At 41.0% G+C, this 23,409-nt stretch overlaps 1 protein-coding gene and 1 non-coding gene across 2 annotated transcripts; both read right to left on the reverse strand.

Moving 5' to 3' along the window:
• Positions 1 to 303: 303 nt before the first annotated feature.
• LOC135152535 (small nucleolar RNA R71) lies at positions 304 to 410 on the reverse strand. Its single transcript, XR_010291710.1, has one exon. It is a non-coding gene; the product is annotated as a small nucleolar RNA R71 (small nucleolar RNA).
• A 10,097-nt stretch (positions 411 to 10,507) lies between these two features.
• Positions 10,508 to 11,734, reverse strand: LOC108203316 (uncharacterized). Its single transcript, XM_017372154.1, has one exon. The coding sequence runs from the start codon at positions 11,732 to 11,734 to the stop codon at positions 10,508 to 10,510; it is 1,227 nt and encodes a 408-aa protein (XP_017227643.1).
• Between the last annotated feature and the right edge of the window lie 11,675 nt (positions 11,735 to 23,409).

The raw sequence follows: 23,409 nt of genomic DNA on the forward strand, positions 1-23,409 counted from the left end.
AGCAATTCAGGCCACCACTTTCGAGATCAGACCAAGCACTATCCGATGGGACAGAACTTTGTGCAATTTGGGGGTTCTCCGACTGAGGATCCTAATACGCATATTCGGGACTTCATTGAGATCTGCGATACTTTCAAGTTCAATGGTGTTACTGACGATGCCATCAAATTGAGGTTGTTCCCCTTCACTCTGAGGGATAAATCTAAAGGATGGTTGCATTCTCTTCCTGCAGGATCTATTACGACATGGGAGGATCTGGCTCAGAAATTTCTTACTAAGTTCTTCCCTATGGCCAAAACAGCTGCAATCAGGAATGCTATTACTCAATTCTCCCAGCTATCTGGTGAAACTTTATGTGAAGCTTGGGAATGCTACAAGGAGATGCTTCGAAAGTGCCCACATCATGGGATGCCTGATTGGATGGTTATCAATTGCTTCTATAATGGCTTGGGTCCTCAATCGAGGCCAATGCTCGATGCAGCATCAGGTGGAGCTCTATGAGCTAAGAGCTATGACGAGGCTTATGAGTTGATCGAGATGATGGCTGCGAATGAATATCAAAATCCTACTCAGCGTCTTCATCAGGGCAAGGCAGCAGGAATTCTAGATGTTGATGCTACTGCAGCTTTGACTGCTCAGCTTAAGGCTCTTACTATGAAGGTGGATTCTTTGGCAACTCTGGGAAATCAGCAGCCACCTTCAGTTTGCGAGCTTTGTGCTGGTGCACATTCTTCTGATCAGTGTGTTATATCTAGTGAATCCGCTCAGTTTGTGAGCAACTTCCAGAGGTGTCAACAGCCAGCTCCGGCCACTTATCATCCCAATAATCGGAATCATCCGAATTTCAACTGGAGCAATAATCAGAACTTCATGCAACAACAGCAGCAACAGTTTCAGCAGCAAGGAGCTAGACCTTTCAACCCTTCTGGTTTTTCAACAACAGTTTGCATCGAAGCAGCAATTCCATCCACCTGGATTCCAGCAACAAAATCATGGGGTGGCTGGACAGTCTTCCAACGAAAGATCTGAATGGGAAGAGATGAAATTAATGATTAAAAGCCAAGCGGTGTCAATCAAGACTTTGGATAACCAGATTGGGAAGATTGCTAACGCGTTGATAAACAGACCACACGAAACTCTTCCTAGTGATACCGAGGCCAATCCGGGTAAGAAAGAGATGAAGGAACAAGTACAGGCTGTCACCTTGAGGTCCGGAAAGGTTACGAAGGAAAAAGAATCAGCAACAGAGCGAAACAAGGAAGAGAGTGATCAGCAGGTTGAAACACCCACGCTCTCATCTAAGTCTGATAGTGAAAAAATTGTTGTTGGCGCTGATAAGAATGAAATCAACGAGGAAGCGAGCAAGGAATCAGCCGAGAAGTCTAGTCCGAAAGCTGATATTGGGGTCAAGCAAGTATATCCACCTCCCCCTTTTCCGAAGAGACTTCAGAAGCATAAGTTCGACAAACAATTCGCTAAATTTCTAGAGGTTTTTCAAGAAATTACAAATCAACATACCTTTTGCGGAGGCTCTAGAACAAATGCCGAGTTATGCTAAATTCATGAAAGGTATTCTATCTTGGAAACTCAAACTTGAGGAATTGGAGACTGTGGCTTTGATCGAGGAGTGTAGTGCTGTGTTGCAGCATAAATTGCCTCCGAAGCTGAAGGATCCGGGAAGTTTCACAATCCCGTGTACTATTGGGCAATTGTCATTCGACAAGTGTTTATGTGACTTGGGAGCTAGCATCAATTTGATGCCCTTGTCTATTTTCATGCAACTTGGTCTTCCGGAGCTGAAACCTACTAATATGTCTTTGCAACTGGCTGATCATTCGATTACATATCTAAGGGGGATAGTTGAAGATGTGTTGGTAAAGGTGGATAAGCTAATCTTTCCTGATGATTTTGTCATTCTCGACTTCGAGGAAGATAAGAAGATTCCCATCATCTTGGGAAGACCATTCCTTGCGACAGGGCGGACGTTTATCGATGTTCAAAAAGGTGAACTCACAATGAGAGTTCAGGATCAAATGGTCACTTTAAACGTGTTCAATGCTATAAAACTTCCATCGGACGAGGAGGAATGCTTTAAAGTTGATATGCTCGAAGCCGCGGCTCACACGAAAATTGACAACAGGCTGAAAACTGACATCTTGGAAATGATGGAGACTTGGAATTCGGAAATGAGGAGGAAGAAGATCACCTTAAATACTTAAATGCTTCTCCTTGGAGAAGATGGATGGATACTCCAATTGAATCTCTTGGGTTATCGGAGTTGAAAGATTCTCATGAACGTTTGAAACCATCCATTGTCGAAGCTCCTAAACTTGAGCTCAAGCAACTTCCCGAACACCTAAGGTATGCTTTTTTTGGAGAAGCTTCTACATTACCTGTGATTATTGCATCTAACCTTTCAGGTATCGAGGAAGAAAAGCTTTTGAGAATTCTTAGGGAATTCAAATCAGCCATTGGATGGACTATCGCAGATATCAAGGGAATCAGCCCTTCTTATTGTCAACACAAAATTCTGATCGAGGAGGGTAGTAAACCCACTGTTTAGCATCAAAGAAGACTTAACCCAATCATGAAAGAATTGGGGAAGAAGGAGATTCTTAAGTGGCTTGATTCCGGCATTATTTATCCAATCTCGGATAGTTCTTGGGTGAGCCCTGTTCAGTGTGTACCTAAGAAAGGAGGCATGACCGTGGTAGCTAATGAGAATAATGAGCTCATTCCGACTCGAACAGTCATAGGTTGGAGAATATGCATGGATTATCAGAAGCTCAATAAAGCCACCAGAAAAGATCACTTTCCGTTGCCTTTCATTGATCAGATGCTTGATAGGTTGGCCGGTTATGAGTACTATTGTCTTCTTGATGGGTATTCCGGATATAATCAGATTTGTATCGCACCAGAGGATCAGGAGAAGACTACTTTCACTTGCCCTTTTGGCACATTTGCTTTCCGTCGTCTTTCTTTTGGACTTTGTGGTGCACCAGTAACTTTTCAGAGATGCATGATGGCTATTTTCTCTGAGATGATTGGTACCAATGTTGAGGTATTCATGGATGAATTTTCGGTATTCGGTTCTTCTTATGATGAATGTTTGAGCAACTTGATGATGGTGCTAAAAAGATGTGTGGAAACCAATCTCGTTCTTAATTGGGAAAAATGCCACTTCATGGTTCAAGAAGGCATCATTCTTGGGCACAAAGTTTCGAACAAGGGTCTTGAGGTAGATAAAGCGAAGGTGGAGACAATTGAAAATTTTCCTCCACCAATCTCAGTTAAGGGGATTCGGAGTTTTCTTGGTCACGTGGGGTTCTAACGACGATTCATCAAGGATTTCTCTCAAATCACCAAACCTTTGTGCAACTTGTTAGAGAAGGATGTGCCCTTCAAATTTGATGAAGAGTGCTTGGCTGCGTTCGAAACTCTAAAGAAGAAATTAACTACAGCACGTATTATTACTGCACCTGATTGGAATGAGCCGTTCGAGATGATGTGTGATGCTAGTGATTATGCAGTGGGAGCCGTGCTTGGCCAGAGAAAGAACAACATCTTTCATGTGATTTACTATACGAGTAAGACTCTCAATGGTGCTCAGCTGAATTACACTACTAAAGAAAAGGAGCTGCTGGCTATTGTGTATGGATTCGAGAAATTCAGGTCTTATTTACTTGGAATGAAGGTGTTAGTGTACACTGATCATGCTGCCATTCGGTATCTTGTGTCGAAGAAAGACTCGAAGCCTCGTTTGATTCGTTAAGTTCTCTTGCTTCAAGAATTCAAGTTGGAGATCAAGGATAGGAAGGGTACTGAAAATCAGGTGGCTGATCATCTCTCTCGGTTGGAAGATCAAGCGCGAGCATCCAAAGACACCACTTTGATCAACGAGTCTTTCCCGGATGAACAGCTCTTTGGGATCCAAGAAGAGGAGCCATGGTTTGAAGATATAGTGAATTATCTTGTGAGTAATGTCATTCCTCCCGATTTGTCTTATGCTCAAAAGAAAGAGTTTCTTCATGAGGCGAAGTGGTATCGTTGGGATGAGCCATTCTTGGTTCGACAAGGTTTAGATCAAATTATCAGAAGGTGCATTCCATACAGTGAGATTGAGTGATAGCATTCCTGATTACAGCTGTTTTGGCCATAGGGAAGAACTTAGTAAGAAATTTCTGAGCCAGATCATCCCACATGTCGTAATAGATCCTGCTGGAAGAGAATGCAACCATCCTTTAGCTGTAACCCTCAGAGAGAATGGGAACAACCTCAATTTGATGGCATCGTCAGTAACACCATTGAACTTGAAAGTATCGCAGATCTCAATGAAGTCCCGAATATGCGTATGAGGATCCTCAGTCGGTGAACCCCCAAATTGCACTAATGAGTTCTGTACCATCTGAATAGAGCTCGGTCTGATCTCGAAAGTGGTAGCCTGAATTGCTGGCCTGATAATGCTCGACTGAATGTCATTGATTTTAGGTTCAGAGAAAGCCTTAAGAGCCTTAGTATCATTCGCCACTAGTGGTTCTGGTGGTTGGTAGCCCATTGTAGTTCTCTCTTTTGCTTCTTCTTTTGCCAATGCTTCTTTACGGGCCTGAGAACGTGTTCGCATACACGTCACTCAAGTACCTGAAACAAACACAAACGAAATAAAAGTGAGAAAAGAATTCAAGTCACTGAACATTAACGACCACTAATGACAAGCACATAAACTAAAATAAAACACAGAGTCCCCGGTAGCGGCGCCAAAAACTTGTTCGCACAAAATCACGCAGGCGTACGTGGTCAAAAGTGATAACTCTATATTCCGTTCTGGTAGCTCCTCCGCCGTGCACTGGTGTCTTGCGGTGTAGCTGCTGGTCGGGTGTCTGCAAAACAACACCGGAGGGGGGTTTGAGCCCCGCGGCGCCTCCGGCGTGAGAATGAGTGCAGGTATCGGAATAGATGGACGGAAAATAAGCTATCTATATGTGGTGGGTGAAGGTGGTGTATGGTGGTTGTATGGTGGCTGGTAGCTTTTGTGTTTATATGTATGCTGAGTGCTTAAGTGTGTGTAAAATATGAGTGTAAAAAGAAGTAGGTAACCCTTAAACTCTTGATCCTTGCTCTATTTATAGGCCAAGGATTAGGGTTCAAGGGTGCGTACCTGGATCCCGGTCCTACACGTGTAGGGGTTTGATCCCCTACACGTGTCCAGGTGTCAGCGTAGGAGTAGTATTTTGGAATGTTCCCTGGCTTGTCTCTACTTGGCAGTAGTTGACCGTTGTTGGTGGTCCCTATCATGTCAGTCTGAGACCTGTGCAGTTGTCGGTTTGACCTCATATGGACCCCGGGTAAGGAGTAGTATCCGGGTCCAAAGCATGATCAGGGTTGCGAGACTAGGTAGGACTGCCTGTTGTTCAGGGCGGTCGGGTATCAATCCGAGGTAGATACTCTCACGCCAGGCTCGGATTCCGGTCAATCAGGATTATCCCCTATCATTTGCCCCCACTCCCTTATATAGATTTTCTATGTGAGGGAGTAGAGTATTTTGCCTGATCCGGGTGAAGGACTGAGGGTGAGAATGCGGCTTTATGACCCTGCTCTCCATGGGGATCCGGATGGGGCGGACTCCGTCAGTTGAGTATTTGTTTTTGTTTCCCGGCCGAGTGGATCCGGGTAGGAATGTGGGCTTTGTGTTTGGCCCCCTGCCCAGGTAGGTCCGGGTAAAGGTAGAAGTTTGTGATTGCCCCCTGCCTGGGTAGATCTGGGTAGGGTTGGAAGCTTGTGGAAGGATCCGGGTTGGGTGAATCTTGTTGATCTCCGTACCTCTGTATTGGTGGATCCGGGTAGGGGGAGATGTCCGGGTTGGGGGAGTTGTGAGACGTTTGAGATGTGTGGAATTTCAAAAGGTTGCTCGTTTCGGAAGTTGAACCAACACATCTTTTGAGGGGGTTTTAATAATTACGGCTGTAATTATTGGTTTTCTACAAATGGGAGTTTGCCACGTGGCCCGTAGCCTGGAGGCTATAAAAAGGATTCCCCCCCCCCCACACTTCTCTTTTACTTTCATTTGCTTCATTTGCTCCATTTTTCTGAAAAAAGCCATCTCCTGTGTTTCTGCTGCCCGCTGCTTTTCGTCGGAGTTTGATCGCCGCCGTTGCTTTGTTTTCTTCCTTTTCGTCGTCGGCTCTAGTAAGTTTTTCTTCTTTTTCTTTGTCTCGCTCTTTTTTTTTGCGCATCGCACTGTTGTTATTTGCATGAGATTCGTTTTCTTTCGAAATGTTTGCTTTTGGTTGCTGCCATGCTTTGATTTTCCATGCTTATAGTCGCGTAGATAGATTCGTAAGGATCCTTTTGATGTGTGTTTTGTAGTTTATGTGTTGATTTGGGGTAGTTTTGCGCGCTTGGGTTTGAGGAGTTTGGGTTTTGATTTTGGAATTCTGGGTTTCGGCTTTGAAGGTATGGTTTTTTGGTTAAGTTTTTGTTTGAATGTTCTTGGATGTATACGTATGTATATATGTGTGTGTAGTTTACAGGGTTTGGCTTTTGATTTTGATTTGTGGGTTGAGACAATTTTGAAACTGTTTTTGGCTTTTGGGATTCACGGGTTTTTGAACTGAACCCGGGTAAGATCATGGTGCCCGGGTTGGGTAAGTTTAGGATGGTTATTTTCGGGTGTTTATAGGTTGTGTAGACAACTTTGTGGGGTAGAGTTTTGGACCCGGGTAGGTAGTTTGTTTGCTTTGCTTGGTACTTGTAATATTTTTCCTGAGGCGTGGGTGAATACTTGGGATCCGGGTACCCTTTAGCATGTAGTGCTCTTCCCACCTAGATTTGGAAATGGGACCCGGGTAGCTGTTCTGGGGTATGTTTGCTTTAGTTGTGGGAGGCTCCGGATAGATTCGTAGGATGTTTGCGTTGTTTGAACTTTCTTGATGAATCCGGGTAGCGGTAGTAATACTTTTATAGTTTCCCAACTTGTGCTTTTCACATAGAATTAGGATGGGATCCGGACCTAAATAAAACTTGTAACAACTTGTGTGAATTCTTTCCTTAAAATTGACCCGGATTGTTTTTTATTTAGGTCCATGGTCCGGATCCCTAGGCGGCAAAAAAGAGACATCATTGCGTATTCTGCTCTTCCCGGCGAGTTCTCCAGCGATACAGAGTCCGACGAGGTTCGTACTCTTGCACATCGTGCTCGGATTAAGATGGCGGAGAAAGAGGTCGCGTCCTCGGGAGTAGTGTCCGCTTTGCAGGATGTGAAGGCCATGACAGGAAGGCAGGTGATTATGTCGCCGGAAGGTGTGTGGGGTGACTCGAAGTCATACTTCATCACCAAAGCTCCTCTTGTTGAGGAGAAGAGTTTTTATGCCAACATGGCCGGGTTCTACAGAGTCAAACACCCCAATGGCCCGCTGGGTCCTTATGATAGAGAGGAGTTTGATCGTCGGTTTAGTAAGTTGTCTGTTGCCCGGGCTCTTTTCCCCCTTAGGAGCCACATAAGGGAAATGCCCTTGGAAGTTGCATACAAGATGATCCGGGCAGCATTCCAACTCCCACCCGAGGTTGAGTAGAGGTGGCCTGAGCCCGAGGAGAGGATATATCATCGCCAGGATGATGGCTTTGTTCCTGTGTGGATGGAGCATCTCCGATCCGGGTGGAACCCGAGGTGGCACATCTTCCTCAAGCATTTGTGTAAGTACGAGTTTAAGTGTTCCCCAATGCAAATCACCCCTAATGCCATCAAATGGATGACCTGGTTCCTGATGGCTTGCAATAAGAAGAACTACTATCCAACTTTAAAGCTTTTCCATATGCTGTTCCAATTCAAGAAGTCCGGGGTGAAGCCCCTTTATGAGCTGCGATTTCGCTCCAATGAATGCGGTTTGGGGGCCGGGTTCATAAACCCGGTCATCCATCAAAGTTCGTTGAAGAATTGGAATGGGGAGATTCTTATGCTGAGAGGGTTGGATCTGGCGTTCATGCCCTACATTGTTTCTGATGAGGAGCAAGTGAGGACGAGTTTTAGGGCCCCGGGTGCTGCGGGCGAATTTCGCGAACAGCTGCGCGAATTCTGCGGTTGTCTCGGGTTCCAATTGACCCGAGATTCGTTTATGCAGTACGATAAATTGCATCTCGCCAGATGTAAGTGGTTATGTTCTTTTACCCGGGTTGTCTTTCACGTGTCTTACCTAAGGTTTCTTTGTTGTGTGTATCCGGATTGATTGCTTGTCGTTCTCACTTTTGCCTTAGTCATTTTTTTGTATATGTTCTGATATGCCGTCTCTGACCCGGGTACATTTTCATTGTTGCAGGTTTGCCGTATTTTGACGAAGATTTGTGGAAGGAGATGGCTAGCGATTCCTTTGCTGCTCATTTGAAAAGTTTGGGGGCGGCCCACGTCCTTCCTAAGCCCGCTCCCAAACCTAAGTCTGCGAAGAAGAAAACCGAATCCGGGTCTTCTCGTCAAGAGACGGAGGAGACGGGGACCTCTAGTGCTAACCCGGATCCGATTTTGCAGGTGGAGGATCCGGAGAAGAAGAAGAGAAAGCCAAGTTCCTACCTGAGGCAGGCTACTGAAACCGGGGATGTGGATCCGGGGAAGTCGGCCGTTGAAGTCCTCGATTTGGAGGTTGAGGGTGAAGGTGGGACCCGGGTAGCTTCAGGGGTTGACAAGCCGGAGTTCGGCCGGTATTCTGTGAAAAAAGTTATAGGGTTGATGTCTGAGCTTCCGTCCGATCAGGATTGGGAGATAATGGAGGAGGAAGGTCTGGTTGAGAACTTCAAGGGAATCGGGAGCCTTTGGGGCCAAGTAGTTTTTGATCCGGGTTGTTCTTTTTCTTTTTGTACTTCATGTTTTCATTTTGCATTATCTGTCTTGCTGACCTTGTTTGGACTTGGTTTTGTCAGCTTGGTGGCCGTTTGGCCGGGTTCAACACCCGTGCCTTGGCGGAATTGAAGAAGGAAAGAGAGTTCTCTGCTACCAGTCTTACCCGGCTTGCTAAGCTCGACAGAGTCTAGACCTGGAACGGTCGGCCAAGGAGGTGGTGGAGTCTGGGATGGCCACGAGGAGTAAGGAAGCGGAGGCTCGGAAGGAGGCCGAGTTGGGCTAGAAAGTTAAAGATGCTGAGGCCCGGGCAGTTCAGGCTGAGGGGAAAGTGTCCGGATTGGAGAAACAGATCGCTGACTTGAAGAAGCAGTTGGAGACCCGGAAGGCTCCTGAGGAAGTCATCGCTGATTTTCAAAAATCTCCGGCTTATGGAGATGCTTTGGCCAAGGCTGCAGCTACTGAAGTCATGCGCTGCTTGAATGTGGCCGAAAGGCACATCAAGTTTGATCCGGGTGCCAATGCGCAGAGCTTCATCGACCTCTATATTGCGGCTAAGAACAAGATTGGTGCAGGTAAGGGGGAACCCGAGCTTTATGATGGTCCGTTTCCCAGTTTCCTTTCTCCAGCCAATCCGGATCAGGATGTGGATTCGGATTCATCTGCTGAATCTGACCCCCCGGCCGACGATCCTCCTGCCAATGATCCTCCTGCTACTTAGTCTCCTTTTTCCTGCTTTTTGATAATTCGAAAGACAATCTTTTGTAAGACTGAATTTGTTTGTGTTTGGGTTCGGATGTTGGTATGGGTCTGTTTGGACCCGGATTTATAATTTTTAAATATTGCTCTGCTTTGCTTCTTCGTGAATGTTTTTATTTGCTTTATGGATTCCTGACCGGATTGATTGTTTAAATAACTTTGCACTTAGAAATTTTTTTAAGTAAATGAGACAGGTGGATCCGGGTAATATCTACCCGGATTGATTGCTTAAATAACTTTGCACTTAGGAATTTTTCTAAGTAAATGAGACAGGTGGATCCGGGTAATATCTACCCGGCTTGATTGCTTAAATAACTTTGCACTTAGAAATTTTTCTAAGTAAATGAGACAGGTGGATCCGTGTAATATCTACCCGGATTGATTGCTTAAATAACTTTGCACTTAGAAATTTTTATAAGTAAATGATACAGGTGGATCCGGGTAATGCATACCCGGGTTGATTGTTTTAAATAAGTTTTGATTTAGAAATTTTTCCGGGTTGATTGTCTACTTAGCTTTTTATGCTTGAAAATCTTTCCAAGTTGATTGTGTAAGGATGGATCCGGGTTAGTCGTTCCCGGATTGATTGTTTGCTTGGCTTTTTATGCTTGAAAATCTTTCCAAGTTGATTGTGTAAGGATGGATCCGGGTTAGTCGTTCCCGGATTGATTGTTTGCTTGGCTTTTTATACTTAGAAATTTTTCCAAGTTGATTGCGTATGGATGGATCCGGGTTAACCTTTCTCGGATTGATTGCTGATATGCTTTGGCTGTCTTAGAAATTTTCTATGTAAATAATAAAGATTCATCAACAGCAAAAGACTCCATTAATATTAAAATGATTACACAGCTTTGAGAATGATCAAAATACATGGTTGCTTCTTAGGTATATATAGCTGTCTTCTAGGATCCTTCTTTCTCATTGGTTCTACTGATAGAACTTCCTCAGCCTAAGACCATGCCAGGTGTTGGATACTTCTGACCCGTCCATGTGCTCCAATTTATAGGTACCCGGTCTTAGGACTTCTTTGACCTTGTATGGGCCTTCCCACTTTGGCATTAGCTTGCCAGTGTTGGTCGGATCTGACGCTTCAATGTCTCGTAGGACCAGGTCTCCTGCTTGAAAATTCCTAACCCGGGATTTTTTGCTGAAGTGATCCCGGGTCTTTTCCTTGTATTTTTCCATTCTTGTGATTGCCTGATCTCGAACTTCTTCTACTAAGTCCAAGTTGACCCGGAGCCCCTCCTCATTTTCAATTTTGTCAAAGTTGATCACTCTATGGGAAGGTGACCCGACTTCGATTGGAAGCATTGCCTCCGTTCCATAAGCTAATTTGAATGGAGTTTCTCCGGTGCTTCTCCTGGGACTAGTTCGGTATGACCAGAGAACATGTGGTAATTCTTCTGGCCACTTGCTCTTGCTTTCTTCTAGCCTTTTTTCAATTCCTCGTAGTAGAATCCGATTAGTGACTTCTACCTGGCCATTTCCTTGGGGATAGGCGACTGAAGACTTCTTGTGTTTGATGCCTCTTTCCGCTAGGTAGTTTTCAAAGTCTGATCCTATGAACTGGGGTCCGTTGTCTGAGACCAGGACTCTCGGTAATCCGAATCTCATCAGGATATTGTCCATGAACCGGATGACGTCTTGTTGATTGATTGTCCGCATTGCCTTAGCCTCAACCCACTTGGTCATATAATCAATCGAGACAAGCAAGTACCTGAGGTCTCCTTTGGCTCGGGGAAAGGGTCCCATGATATCTATCCCCCATAATGCAAAGGGGATCGGGGATAAAACTGAGCAAGGTAGGACAGGGCTTACCCGGGGTACGTTGCTGAACAGCTGATAGTTCTTACATTTTTTCACAAACTCCATAGCATCTTGGTGGATGGTCGGCCAGTAGTATCCTTGTCTGATGATTTTGTAGGCAAGGCTCTTGGCCGACATGTGATCTCCACATATTCCTTCGTGGACTTCTCTTAGGCAGTACTCGGATTCTTCTGGGCCAATATATTTCAGGATCGGGGCCGAGTAGGTTCGGCGGAACAGGATCCCGCCGTCTACAAAAAATTTGGCTGCTTTTGCCTTCAACCTTTGAGCCTTACCTTTGTCTTCGGGTAACTCACCTTTCTCTATGTAGTTGACCAGGGGAGTCATCCAATTGGGACTGTTGTTGATTTCGAAAATCTTCTCCTGCTCAATTGTTGGCTTATGCAATTCCTCAAAGTAAACCGAGCTATCCAGGTCTGCCGAGTTTTGAACTAGCCTGGAAAGGTTGTCTGCCTCCGCATTTTCTTCTCGGTTGACTTGAAGGATTTTGCACCCTGGGACTAGGGTAAGATAACTTTTTACCAAGGCCTGATGTTTTGTCAGGATCGGGTCTTTGGCGAGATATTCTCCATTGGTCTGCCTGACCACGATCTGGGAATCACTCTAGATGGTGAGGTTCCGGATAGAAAGGGTCCGGACTAACTTCAACCCCGCTAGGAGGGCTTCGTATTCCGCTTGGTTGTTAGTTGCCGCGAAACCGAAGGAGATTGTTGTTTTGATGGTGAATCCATCCGGGCTCTTGAGGATTAGCCCGGCACCTGATCTCTAAATTGTCGAGAAGCCATCAACGTGGAGTGTCCAAGAATCCGGGTTAGGCTCTACCGGGGCTTCTGGTTCAGTTTCCATGGGAGTTGTCTGATTTTCTGGAAAGTTGCATTTTACTACAAAATCGGCCAAGACCTGAGCTTTGACTGCTGTCCGGGGTAGGAATGTTAGGCTGAACTGGCTAAGTTTGATTGCCCAGTTCACTAGTCTCCCAGAGATATCTGGCTTGTGGATGATTTTCCTCAAAGGTTGGTCTGTGACAATCCTGATCTCTCTTCCTTGAAAGTAGTGTCTAAGCTTTCTTGATGCGGTGATTAGTGCAAATGCAAATTTTTCTAAGTTGGGATATCTGGTCTCCGCATCCTTTAGAACTTGGCTAACATAGTAGACAGACTTCTGTTGTCTGGCTTCTTCCCTGATCAGAGCCGCCCCGACAGCAAAGGGACCGGCTAACAGGTACAGGTATAAGGGCTCTCCGGGTAGGGCCTTTGTCAGGATCGGGGGTTTGGACAAATATGCCTTGATTTCTTCGAGGGCTTTTTGGAAATCCGGGCTCCATTCTACCGACTTTTGATTTTTTGCCCACTTCAATAATTCAAAGAATGGTAGACAACGTTCAGCAAGTTTTGAGACAAACCTGCGTAACGCTGCCAAGGACCCTGCCAGCTTCTGAACTTCTCTTTGAGTCCGGGGTGGTTGCATTTCTTGTACTGCTTTAATTTTTTCCAGGTTAGCCTCGATACCCCGGTTGCTCACCATAAACCCCAAGAATTTTCCAGCCTCTACTCCGAAGGTGCATTTGTCCGGGTTGAGCTTCAGTTTGGTCCTTCTCATGTTTTCGAAACATTCCTTGAGGTCTGCAATGTGTCCTGGTACTGATGTAGACTTGGAGATGATATCATCAACGTGACATTCCAAATTTCTTCCAAGTTGGTCTTTGAAAATTTCATTCATTGCCTTCTGGTATGTAGACCCGACGTTTCTTAACCCGAAAGGCATCAATTTGTAGGCATAGAGTGCCCGATGGGTTATGAAGGCTGTTTTGGCTATGTTTGCTGGGTTCATCTTAACCTGATTGTACCCGGAGAAAGCATCCATAAAGCTTAACATCAGGTGTCCTGACGTGGCATCAATCAGCTGATCTATGCTGGGTAGAGGATAAGGGTCTTTGGGGCATGCCACATTTAAGTCCGTGTAGTCGACACACATCCTCCACTTGCCGTTTGCTTTCTTAACCATGACTACGTTGGCTAGCCACTCCGGGTATTTGATTTCACATATGATGTCTGCCTTCATTAACTTGCCAACTTCCTCATCTATAGCCTTCTGCCTTTCTGAAGTGAAATTTCTTCGTTTTTGTTTGACAGGCTTCTTCTTGGGATCTACGTCAAGACTGTGCATTGCTAGCGACTCATCCAACCCGGGCATGTCGTCTGGGCTCCAGGCAAAGACATATGCGTAGTTCCGGAGTAGTTGGATGAGTTCTTTTTTAAAAACGGTAGCCAGACCTTTTCCTATTTTGACCTTCCTTGTCGGATTGTCTTTCTCGATCATGACAGACTCGGTTTCGACCGCCGCTTCGACCTTAGTCAATTCTTGTGCCGAAATCATTTGCTGGATCCGGGCATCAGTGTTCTTTTCAACAAAATTTTGAGCCGAGCTCACGGTTGCTTTCTGGTTGTTTTGTCCAGGACCGGGATCGGTTATGTGACGACTTAAAATTTTTGCAATCATTTATTAATTGTTATTAATTTTCTAAAAGAGATGGAATAAAATTTCATATTTTATTCTAATTTGTTGGATTTTCAAAAACAATTATATGAGTTATTGCAATTATTTGAATGATTGTATTATTTAAAAATTTGGTGAGATTTAAATTATATGAGTAAATGTTTATGTGCAATTTTAATTATTTACTTTTGGTATGGGCTGTGGATTTACAGTTTTGAATTATTTTATTATTTTGATAAATTAAAATTTTATTTTGATTTTAAAATCAATATTTATTTTGATTTGAGCCCAAAAGTTTTGTCTGATTTAAATTATCTGAAATATTTAAATTTTGGTATTTTAATATCTTTTTTGGATTCAAAAATGTTTAAAAATATGTAAATGATTATTTTAATCATTTGCAATTAAAAATGATTTTGAGGATAATTTTTAGGAATAGAGAAAAAGCTTTTTGAAAAATTGATTTTTACAATATTGTATATTTAAGATTTGTTGAAAATTCAGATATTTCTATTTTCATAGTTGAGAAATATTTTTGGACCCTAATTTTAGATTTATTGTTACAGCTTATATTAATTTTGAGGGGAGATTTTAGTGTTATATATATGGTTTGTTTTATAAAAACAAAATCTAAATAGCAGTACACGTAGTATACTACAGCTACCTCCGATGGCTTTGTTCAGTTTTATATATAGCAACTGAAATTTCACTAGCAGTGTATATACAAAGTTGGGGGCGGCAGATTAGGGTTTGGAAAACAAAAGCCAAAGGTTAAAACTTCTCTGTTCAATCGATTCGATTATGAATCAGAGTTGATGATGGATTCAATTACTCGGGTTATATACGTATATATATATGTTTTGTGTTTGGAATTTCGTTTGATAGAGTATTGAATCAGAGGTGGTTGGTTTTTGTGGGTTTTGATCGACGCTGGCTGCTGCGTTGTTCAGCGATGAAGATAAATCAGGTGGGGGGAGTTAACCTCGACTTCTAGTGAAGGACGGGAGTAAGGGTCACCAGGTGTTTGATATTAGGCTTGACAGAAAGGGGAGCCTGATGATGGGTTGCTGAGACGGCGGCTATTGCAGGGATGCTTTGTGTTAGAACAGAGGTTCAATTGGTGGATTTGTGTGTGACCGCGGGTGTGTTCGCGGTGGGTGGAGTGCAGAGCACAGCAACGGAGTTCGATCGGAGTGCTGGCTAGTTGCTGAATGGTCGTGGTGTTGTGTTGATGGTGGCGATTCAAGAGTAGAGGAAGGAGGACAGAGTGAATAGGATGTTTACAGGTGGGGTTTGGTGAGTGTTAATCGAGACTCGGCTGGAATCTACGAGCTCGAGGGCGACAGTAGTAGTTGAGGGAATAGGTAGCGGCCAGTGAAGTTGTGAGAGGAGGAAGAAAGAGATAGCTGAACGGAGCAACGCAGGCTGGGGTTTTTGATAATTTCTGAATTCAGTCAGCTGATTTGAAGTTGGAGAATTGTGTTAGACCTTGTTGATATATATATATATATATATATGCGTGTGTTTGACTAGGAATTGCTGTGCAAGCTGGACGAAGATGGGGCTGCCCAGATAGCAAGAAAGATTAGAATTGGTTGAAGAGGAAAGAGGCTATGAGTTCCGAAGTGTGTAGGAGGGTCTTGTGAAGCAGCGACAAGTCTGGTGATTTTTGTGAGTCTATGATCAATGGGAGGTTTTTGGACTGGCCAGTGAGGGGTCAGGGTGCTGCTGCGATGGGTGTAAACAATATTCGTGTGCGCACACGTAAAAAGATTAGCAGGCGCTGCAGTGGTGAAGCCTGGTTTGGTAAGGTGCATATGGTATCATATGGGCTGGAGAGAGTAGATACATGGTTGTTTTTAGGTAAGATTCCAAGACTGATGGATGGTCTGAAACGAAGCTGAGAGGTAGCGGAATAGAGGGATTGGCAGAGTCAAATTAAGCTTCGAGGGAGGATTGTGGCAGAGTGATGTTAGTTGGTGCTACTGCTAATTAAACACAAGAGGAGGCGAACAAATTGAAGGGAATGGCAGCAACTATATTGTTTTCTGGCCAGGAGATTGTAGCAAGGATGTTGCATGAGGGTGAATCGAGGGGTGTAAATAATAGAAGATGATGATAATAGATGGGGTGGTTTTGGGTCCGAAACCAGGCTATGGTAGGTGGTACACAGGAGCCAGATAGTTATCTTGAGAATAAAATATTTATTATATTGTTATTATGATAATTATTGTTATTGTTTTACTAACAATGATAATGATGATAATAATAATAATATTTTAATATTTTATTGAGCCAATTGTAGGTAATTGTTGATTAATCATTATGGAATCGTGGGCTTGCATAGTAATTGTAGTGTTGATTTGAATTCCGGATCATATTTATTTAAACTCAGCGACAGTTATAAATTTCATTTAAAATTCCAGAAGTTGTTATATGCTTCTTAAAATCAATTATTGATTTTAGATTAAAACTATTATAATGTTGTCGCGATTATTCTTGTTTAAATCCCGGAGCTGATTGTTAATTATAAGTTACTGTTAATTGTGACTTGTTAATTCCCAATCTAATAGTTATCGAGAAGCGTGCATCAACGACTTTCAAAAGCAAGTAGATAGCATTGCGAGTCAAGCCAGAATTAGTTTGATAAAGCCAGTTGTGCCGTAAGATAGTGATTGCAAAGTTAGCAATTGAGGCCAATCTAGGAATCTTGAGTAGAGTGACTGAGTTGTCACCTATGTTTCTGTCAGACGCAAGTATTCCTATTCTTCTCTTTTATTTAAAGAGCAACTATTTCAATTCCTCTTTTCATAAAGCAAGTTTTATAATTATGACTTGTACTTCATGCAAGCATGTTTCTGATATATTTAAAAGTGCAATTACTTTATCGTTATCTTGTGAATTAAAATATCGAATATCTTAAGTTCGATAATTTTTACTGTTATATGAACAGTGACTACTTTATTTGAAAAGCATTCTGATTATTTTAATCAGTTTTCTGGAAATTATTGTCTGAGTTATTTTTCAGTTTGGAACTATTGATGACTCTATAGCAGTCATATTTCGATATTACAATATATGTCTGGTCTTCTGTCCCAAACATAAATCCTGGATTTGAAATAGCGAAAATAGCTTTATTAATTCCTTTGAGCCGTATTGCGGTGGACTTCAAAACTATACTCAGACTTTAATAAAATTAATTTTGACAGTATTTTGACATTGAAAAGAAAAGACTTTTCAGAAAGGTTTTGAAAGTGATGATTGTTTGGCGTAAAGGACTATTTAATTGTCCATCCAGATAGGCCAGCAAAAATATTTTGTTTTGATTGGATGAATGCGTAAGAGGCTGTGGCGGCGATCCAATGTAGGGCTAGGTATTATATGAAATATATATAATGCCAGATTTGCCAAAGGCCAATGTGTTGCCTTCTATTCGGTACCTATTGTTTAGATCTGCTTCTACGAAGCATGATTCGGTGCTATCACAGGATATCCTGATCAGCTGTGTTAGTGCGCCGTCAGTTGAGGATTCCAATCCAAAAACTGGTCATTACTGCTTAAGCTTGTGATAGCTTATGTTTACTGTCAAATTTATTTTGTGATTTTGAAGCATATTGATTTATATGTTTGATAAACTTTTGAGTTACAATTCTTCGGATTGTTTCAAAATATCAAATACTCTTGAGTTAATTCAAAAGAATTATATATTGTGGCTCTTGCCTTTCATATTATCTTGCTGAGCATTTTCGCTCACTCTTGCTATTATTTCTAACCCTTTCAGCTAGGGAGTAAGAAGGTAACCTGTATAAGCTGCGCTTAAGATTGATGCTAGGCGAGATGGTCAGGAAGATGTCTGAGAGACAAGTTATGGTCAGAATTGTTTAACACAGTTCAATTGTAGAATAGATTTATCTATTGGTTATCGGTTATTCTTCCTATCGAGGTTTAACTGATAATGCAGTTTAAGTTGTAATAAGATTTGATAGTTTTGGTTTCTGATTTCAGTATTGTAACCTATTAGCGATCCTGTTTTTAGGGGGTCAAAGTGATTTTGATTTAAATCTCTTTTAAAATTTCCAGATTTTTAAATATCTGTTTTACCTTCTTCTGCAAATACAGGTTTTTGAATGATTTTTGTTTTAGTGGCACCAAATCCAGACCCCCAGATTTGAGGGCTGTCATAGTTGGTATCAGAGCTATAGGTTATAAGTTATTGGAATCAGAAGATAGGTGGTCTTACAAGTTAAGGAGAGGTTAGTTGAACCTCATATAGAGGTACGTCAAGACTATTGGGTATAGTCTTTGCTATTAGAACTGATATTGAAGTATTAATTCTGAGCAATCATTTTGAGGTACATCCTAGTTTGCAGTTCTAGGATAGTGAGTTGGATCTCATGGGAATAATGATGGAACACCTTTAATTCTGACCTTTTTGAGCTTGATGTTGACTTCTGAGTAACCAATGCCAGCTAGACTCGTGGATTAACCTGTCTAGTCTAGAGTGTTCCTTGTCATATCTACCACTTATAGAGAATTGGGAGTTCATCTTATATTTCTTATAGAGATATTTAGAATGAGTATGAGATTTGTTGGCTTAGAGAGAGAAGCCAAGGGTAGAATTCTTGATTTGAGAGTTATATAGAATTCGTGTTAGACTATATAATATAGTGCTACGAGTAGGCTAGAACGCCAACGCTCTACAATGTTGATTGTATAAAGCTGGATACGACTTCTAACAATACCAAGCTTGACAGGACTTCTACCTAACGTGGATATTAATGACGGGATCGACGAAGGCGGATATAAGTTAACGATAATATTGATCATAAAATCAAAACGAGTCATCAGAAGAATCGATCGAGAAGACAACTTGAGATCCTTGGCAATACCTTCCTCATTTGTTCATTATACAAATTATTTTTCCCCTCAATGGACTATTTGATATCTCTTTCATAGAGGTATTTGATGAAGTATCAAACTCTTATTTGCTTAAGTTATCAAATGATGCTTATGTTTATTATGTCAATTTTGACTATTGTTTTTATCAAACCTAGCACATTTGGAATGTATTTAACTTTGACATCTTTTTATAGAGATGCTCGATGAAAATTTTATCTTCTCTCTCATCAATTATGTAATGGTGCTTGTACTTACAGTATCATTATTAATTATTCTTTTCATCGAAAATAGCACCTTTGCTATATATTTGGTTCTGAACCGGAGTGTCTCATTCACCAAAAAGACAATCATTGTCTATTGATTTTGAATTTTCTTTCAAAATATTCTACTCTAACTGAGATGAACAACCCTATTTATAGGGGATACAAGGACTATCTGTCTGTGTGATAGAAGTTTGATGGGACGCCATCACTTGTGTGTTGTGCCTTACAAGAAGGCTAATTACCTTTAGTAGTATCTTCAATTAGATACGCAACATAGTTCTCTTGATCATATTGATCCCTCAGCATTTCTCTATTTCATATCAATTTGCTTTCGAAACTCATACATATGACACTTGCTTTGATATCTAAAAGATGATATATTTTAAGATTTCATGATCCTGTTTCTTCACTTAATTTTGAGGGTTTCCACCCATGTTTGACCGAGCTAATCTTTCCCGATACAGTTCAAGATTTCGACTGAAACTACAACTACAAAAGTGGATCACAATACGACTAACAAGACATAGCGTGCTTTCGTTCTTTCTTCGCGGATTCCGAGGACGGAATCCTTATAAGGGGGGAAGTCTGTGACGACTTAAAATTTCTGCAATTATTTATTAATTGTTATTAATTTTCTAAAAGAGATGGAATAAAATTTCATATTTTATTCTAATTTGTTGGATTTTCAAAAACAATTATATGAGTTATTGCAATTATGTGAATGATTGTATTATTTAAAAATTTGGTGAGATTTAAATTATGTGATTAAATGTTTATGTGCAATTTTAATTATTTACTTTTGGTTTGCGCTTTGGATTTACAGTTTTGAATTATTTTATTATTTTGATAAATTAAAATTTTATTTTGATTTCAAAATCAATATTTATTTTGATTTGAGCCCAAAAGTTTTGTCTAATTTAAATTATCTGAAATATTTAAATTTTGGTATTTTAATATCTTTTTCGGATTCAAAAATGTTTAAAAATATGTAAATGATTATTTTAATCATTTGCAATTAAAAATGATTTTGAGGATAATTTTTAGGAATAGAGAAAAAGCTTTTTGAAAAATTGATTTTTACACTATTGTATATTTAAGATTTGTTGAAAATTCAGATATTTCTATTTTCATAGTTGAGAAATATTTTTGGACCCTAATTTTAGATTTATTGTTACAGCTTTTATTAATTTTGAGGGGTGATTTTAGTGTTATATATATGGTTTGTTTTATAAAAACAAAATCTAAATAGAAGTACACGTAGTGTACTACAGCTACCTCCGGTGGCTTTGTTCAGTTTTATATATAGCAACTGAAATTTCACTAGCAGTGTATATACAAAGTTGGGGGCGGCAGATTAGGGTTTGGAAAAAAAAAGGCCAAGGTTAAAACTTCTCTGTTCAATCGATTCGATTATGAATCAGAGTTGATGATGGATTCAATTACTCGGGTTATATACGTATATATATGTTTTGTGTTTGGAATTTCGTTTGATAGAGTATTGAATCGGAGGTGGTTGGTTTTTGTGGGTTTTGATCAACGTTGGCTGCTGCGTTGTTCAGGGATGAAGAGAAATCAGGTGGGGGGAGTTAACCTCGACTGTTAGTGAAGGACGGGAGTAAGGGTCACCAGGTGTTTGATATTAGGCTTGAGAGAAAGGGGAGCCTGATGATGGGTTGCTGAGACGGCGGCTATTGCAGGGATGCTTTGTGTTAGAACAGAGGTTCAATTGGTGGATTTGTGTGTGACCGCGGGTGTGTTGGCGGTGGGTGGAGTGCAGAGCACAGCAACGGAGTTCGATCGGAGTGCTGGCTAGTTGCTGAATGGTCGTGGTGTTGTGTTGATGGTGGCGATTCAAGAGTAGAGGAAGGAGGACAGAGTGAATAGGATGTTTACAGGTGGGGTTTGGTGAGTGTTAATCGAGACTCGGCTAGAATCTACGAGCTCGAGGGCGACAGTAGCAGTTGAGGGAATAGGTAGCGGCCAGTGAAGTTGTGAGAGGAGGAAGAAAGAGATAGCTGAACGGAGCAACGCAGGCTGGGGGTTTTGATAATTTCTGAATTCAGTCAGCTGATTTGAAGTTGGAGAATTGTGTTAGACCTTGTTGATATATATATATATATATATGCGTGTGTTTGACTAGGAATTGCTGTGCAAGCTGGACGAAGATGGGGCTGCCCAGATAGCAAGAAAGATTAGAATTGGTTGAAGTGGAAAGAGGCTATGAGTTCCGAAGTGTGTAGGAGGGTCTTGTGAAGCAGCGATAAGTCTGGTGATTTTTGTGAGTCTATGATCAATGAGAGGTTTTTGGACCTACCAGTGAGGGGTCAGGGTGCTGCTGCGATGGGTGTAAACAATATGAGTGTGCGCACACGTAAAAAGATTAGCAGGCGCTGCAGTGGTGAAGCCTGGTTTGGTAAGGTGCATATGGTATCATATGGGCTGGAGAGAGTAGATACATGGTTGTTTTTAGGTAAGATTCCAAGGCTGATGGATGGTCTGAAACGAAGCTGAGAGGTAGCGGAATAGAGGGATAGGCAGAGTTGAATTAAGCTTCGTGGGAGGATTGTGGCAGAGTGATGTTAGTTGGTGCTACTGCTAATTAAACACAAGAGGAGGCGAACAAATTGAAGGGAATGGCAGCAACTATATTGTTTCTGGCCAGGAGATTGTAGCAAGGATGTTGCATGAGGGTGAATCGAGGGTTGTAAATAATAGAAGATGATGATAATAGATGGGGTGGTTTTGGGTCCGAAACCAGGCTATGGTAGGTGGTACACAGGAGCCAGATAGTTATCTTGAGAATAAAATATTAATTATATTGTTATTGTTTTACTAACAATGATAATGATGATAATAATAATAATATTTTAATATTTTATTGAGCCAATTGTAGGTAATTGTTGATCAATCATTATGGAATCGTGGGCTTGCATAGTAATTGTAGTGTTGATTTGAATTCCAGATCATATTTATTTAAACTCAGCTACAGTTATAAATTTCATTTAAAATTCCAGAAGTTGTTATATGCTTCTTAAAATCAATTATTGATTTTAGATTAAAACTATTATAATGTTGTCGCGATTATTCTTGTTTAAATCCCGGAGCTGATTGTTAATTATAAGTTACTGTTAATTGTGACTTGTTAATTGCCGATCTAATTATTATTTGAAGATCATGCCCATATATGATTTGCCATTTTGGCGAATATTTATATTATTTTGGAGCAGAGATTGCGGTATTGTTGATTTTGAGGTTGCTCCATTTTAAGGGACATGTTGTCCAAAATTTATATTATTTTATTTTCTTTTAATCAAGTGCTGAGCTGATTTGAGATGGGATTGAATTACAATGGGACTTGTAATTCCGAATCACTTGATTTATATTTGGATTTCGATTATATCTAGGGGTGCATTATTGAGGTGATTAGTGTTTGTATATAATCAAGTATAGGATTATATACAAGAGCTATCAGATTATATTTATATGAATATTAAAGCATGCAAATTATCTGTTATGTGCCAATGTGACTAATTGCAATATTGTTTGGCACTACGTGTATATACTATCTATATATTATCTGTATATATGACGAAGGGTAGTAATATAATTTCGATTCTACCAGTTAGACGATACTCTAGATTGTTCATCGGCTGAAGTATCACCTTGCTGTCATATATAGTTATCGAGAAGCGTGCATCAACGACTTTCAAAAGCAAGTAGATAGCATTGCGAGTCAAGCCAGAATTAGTTTGATAAAGCCAGTTGTGCCGTAAGATAGTGATTGCAAAGTTAGCAATTGAGGCCAATCTAGGAATCTTGAGTAGAGTGACTGAGTTGTCACCTATGTTTCTGTCAGAGGCAAGTATTCCTATTCTTCTCTTTTATTTAAAGAGCAACTATTTCAATTCCTCTTTTCATAAAGCAAGTTTTATAATTATGACTTGTACTCCATGCAAGCATGTTTCTGATATATTTAAAAGTGCAATTACTTTATCGTTATCTTGTGAATTAAAATATCGAATATATTAAGTTCGATACTTTTTACTGTTATATGAATAGTGACTACTTTATTTGAAAAGCATTCTAATTATTTTAATCAGTTTTCTGGAAATTATTGTCTGAGTTATTTTTCAGTTTGGAACTATTGATGACTCTATAGTAGTCATATTTCGATATTACAATATATGCCTGGTCTTCTGTCCCAAACATAAATCCTGGATTTGAAATAGCGAAAATAGCTTTATTTAATTGTCCATCCAAATAGGTTTTGATAGGTGCCAAAACAGTATTTTGAGATTGAAAAGAAAAGACTTTTTAGAAAGGTTTTGAAAGTGATGATTGTAT

Source organism: Daucus carota, chromosome 4, assembly GCF_001625215.2.
Source record: "Daucus carota subsp. sativus chromosome 4, DH1 v3.0, whole genome shotgun sequence".
In the NCBI taxonomy this organism is placed as follows: Eukaryota; Viridiplantae; Streptophyta; class Magnoliopsida; order Apiales; family Apiaceae; genus Daucus; species Daucus carota.

Coding starts and splice junctions, on each gene's coding strand:
- LOC108203316 (XM_017372154.1), bottom strand. CDS start 11,734: ATGACTCCCCTGGTCAACTACATAGAGAAAGGTGAGTTACCCGAAGAC.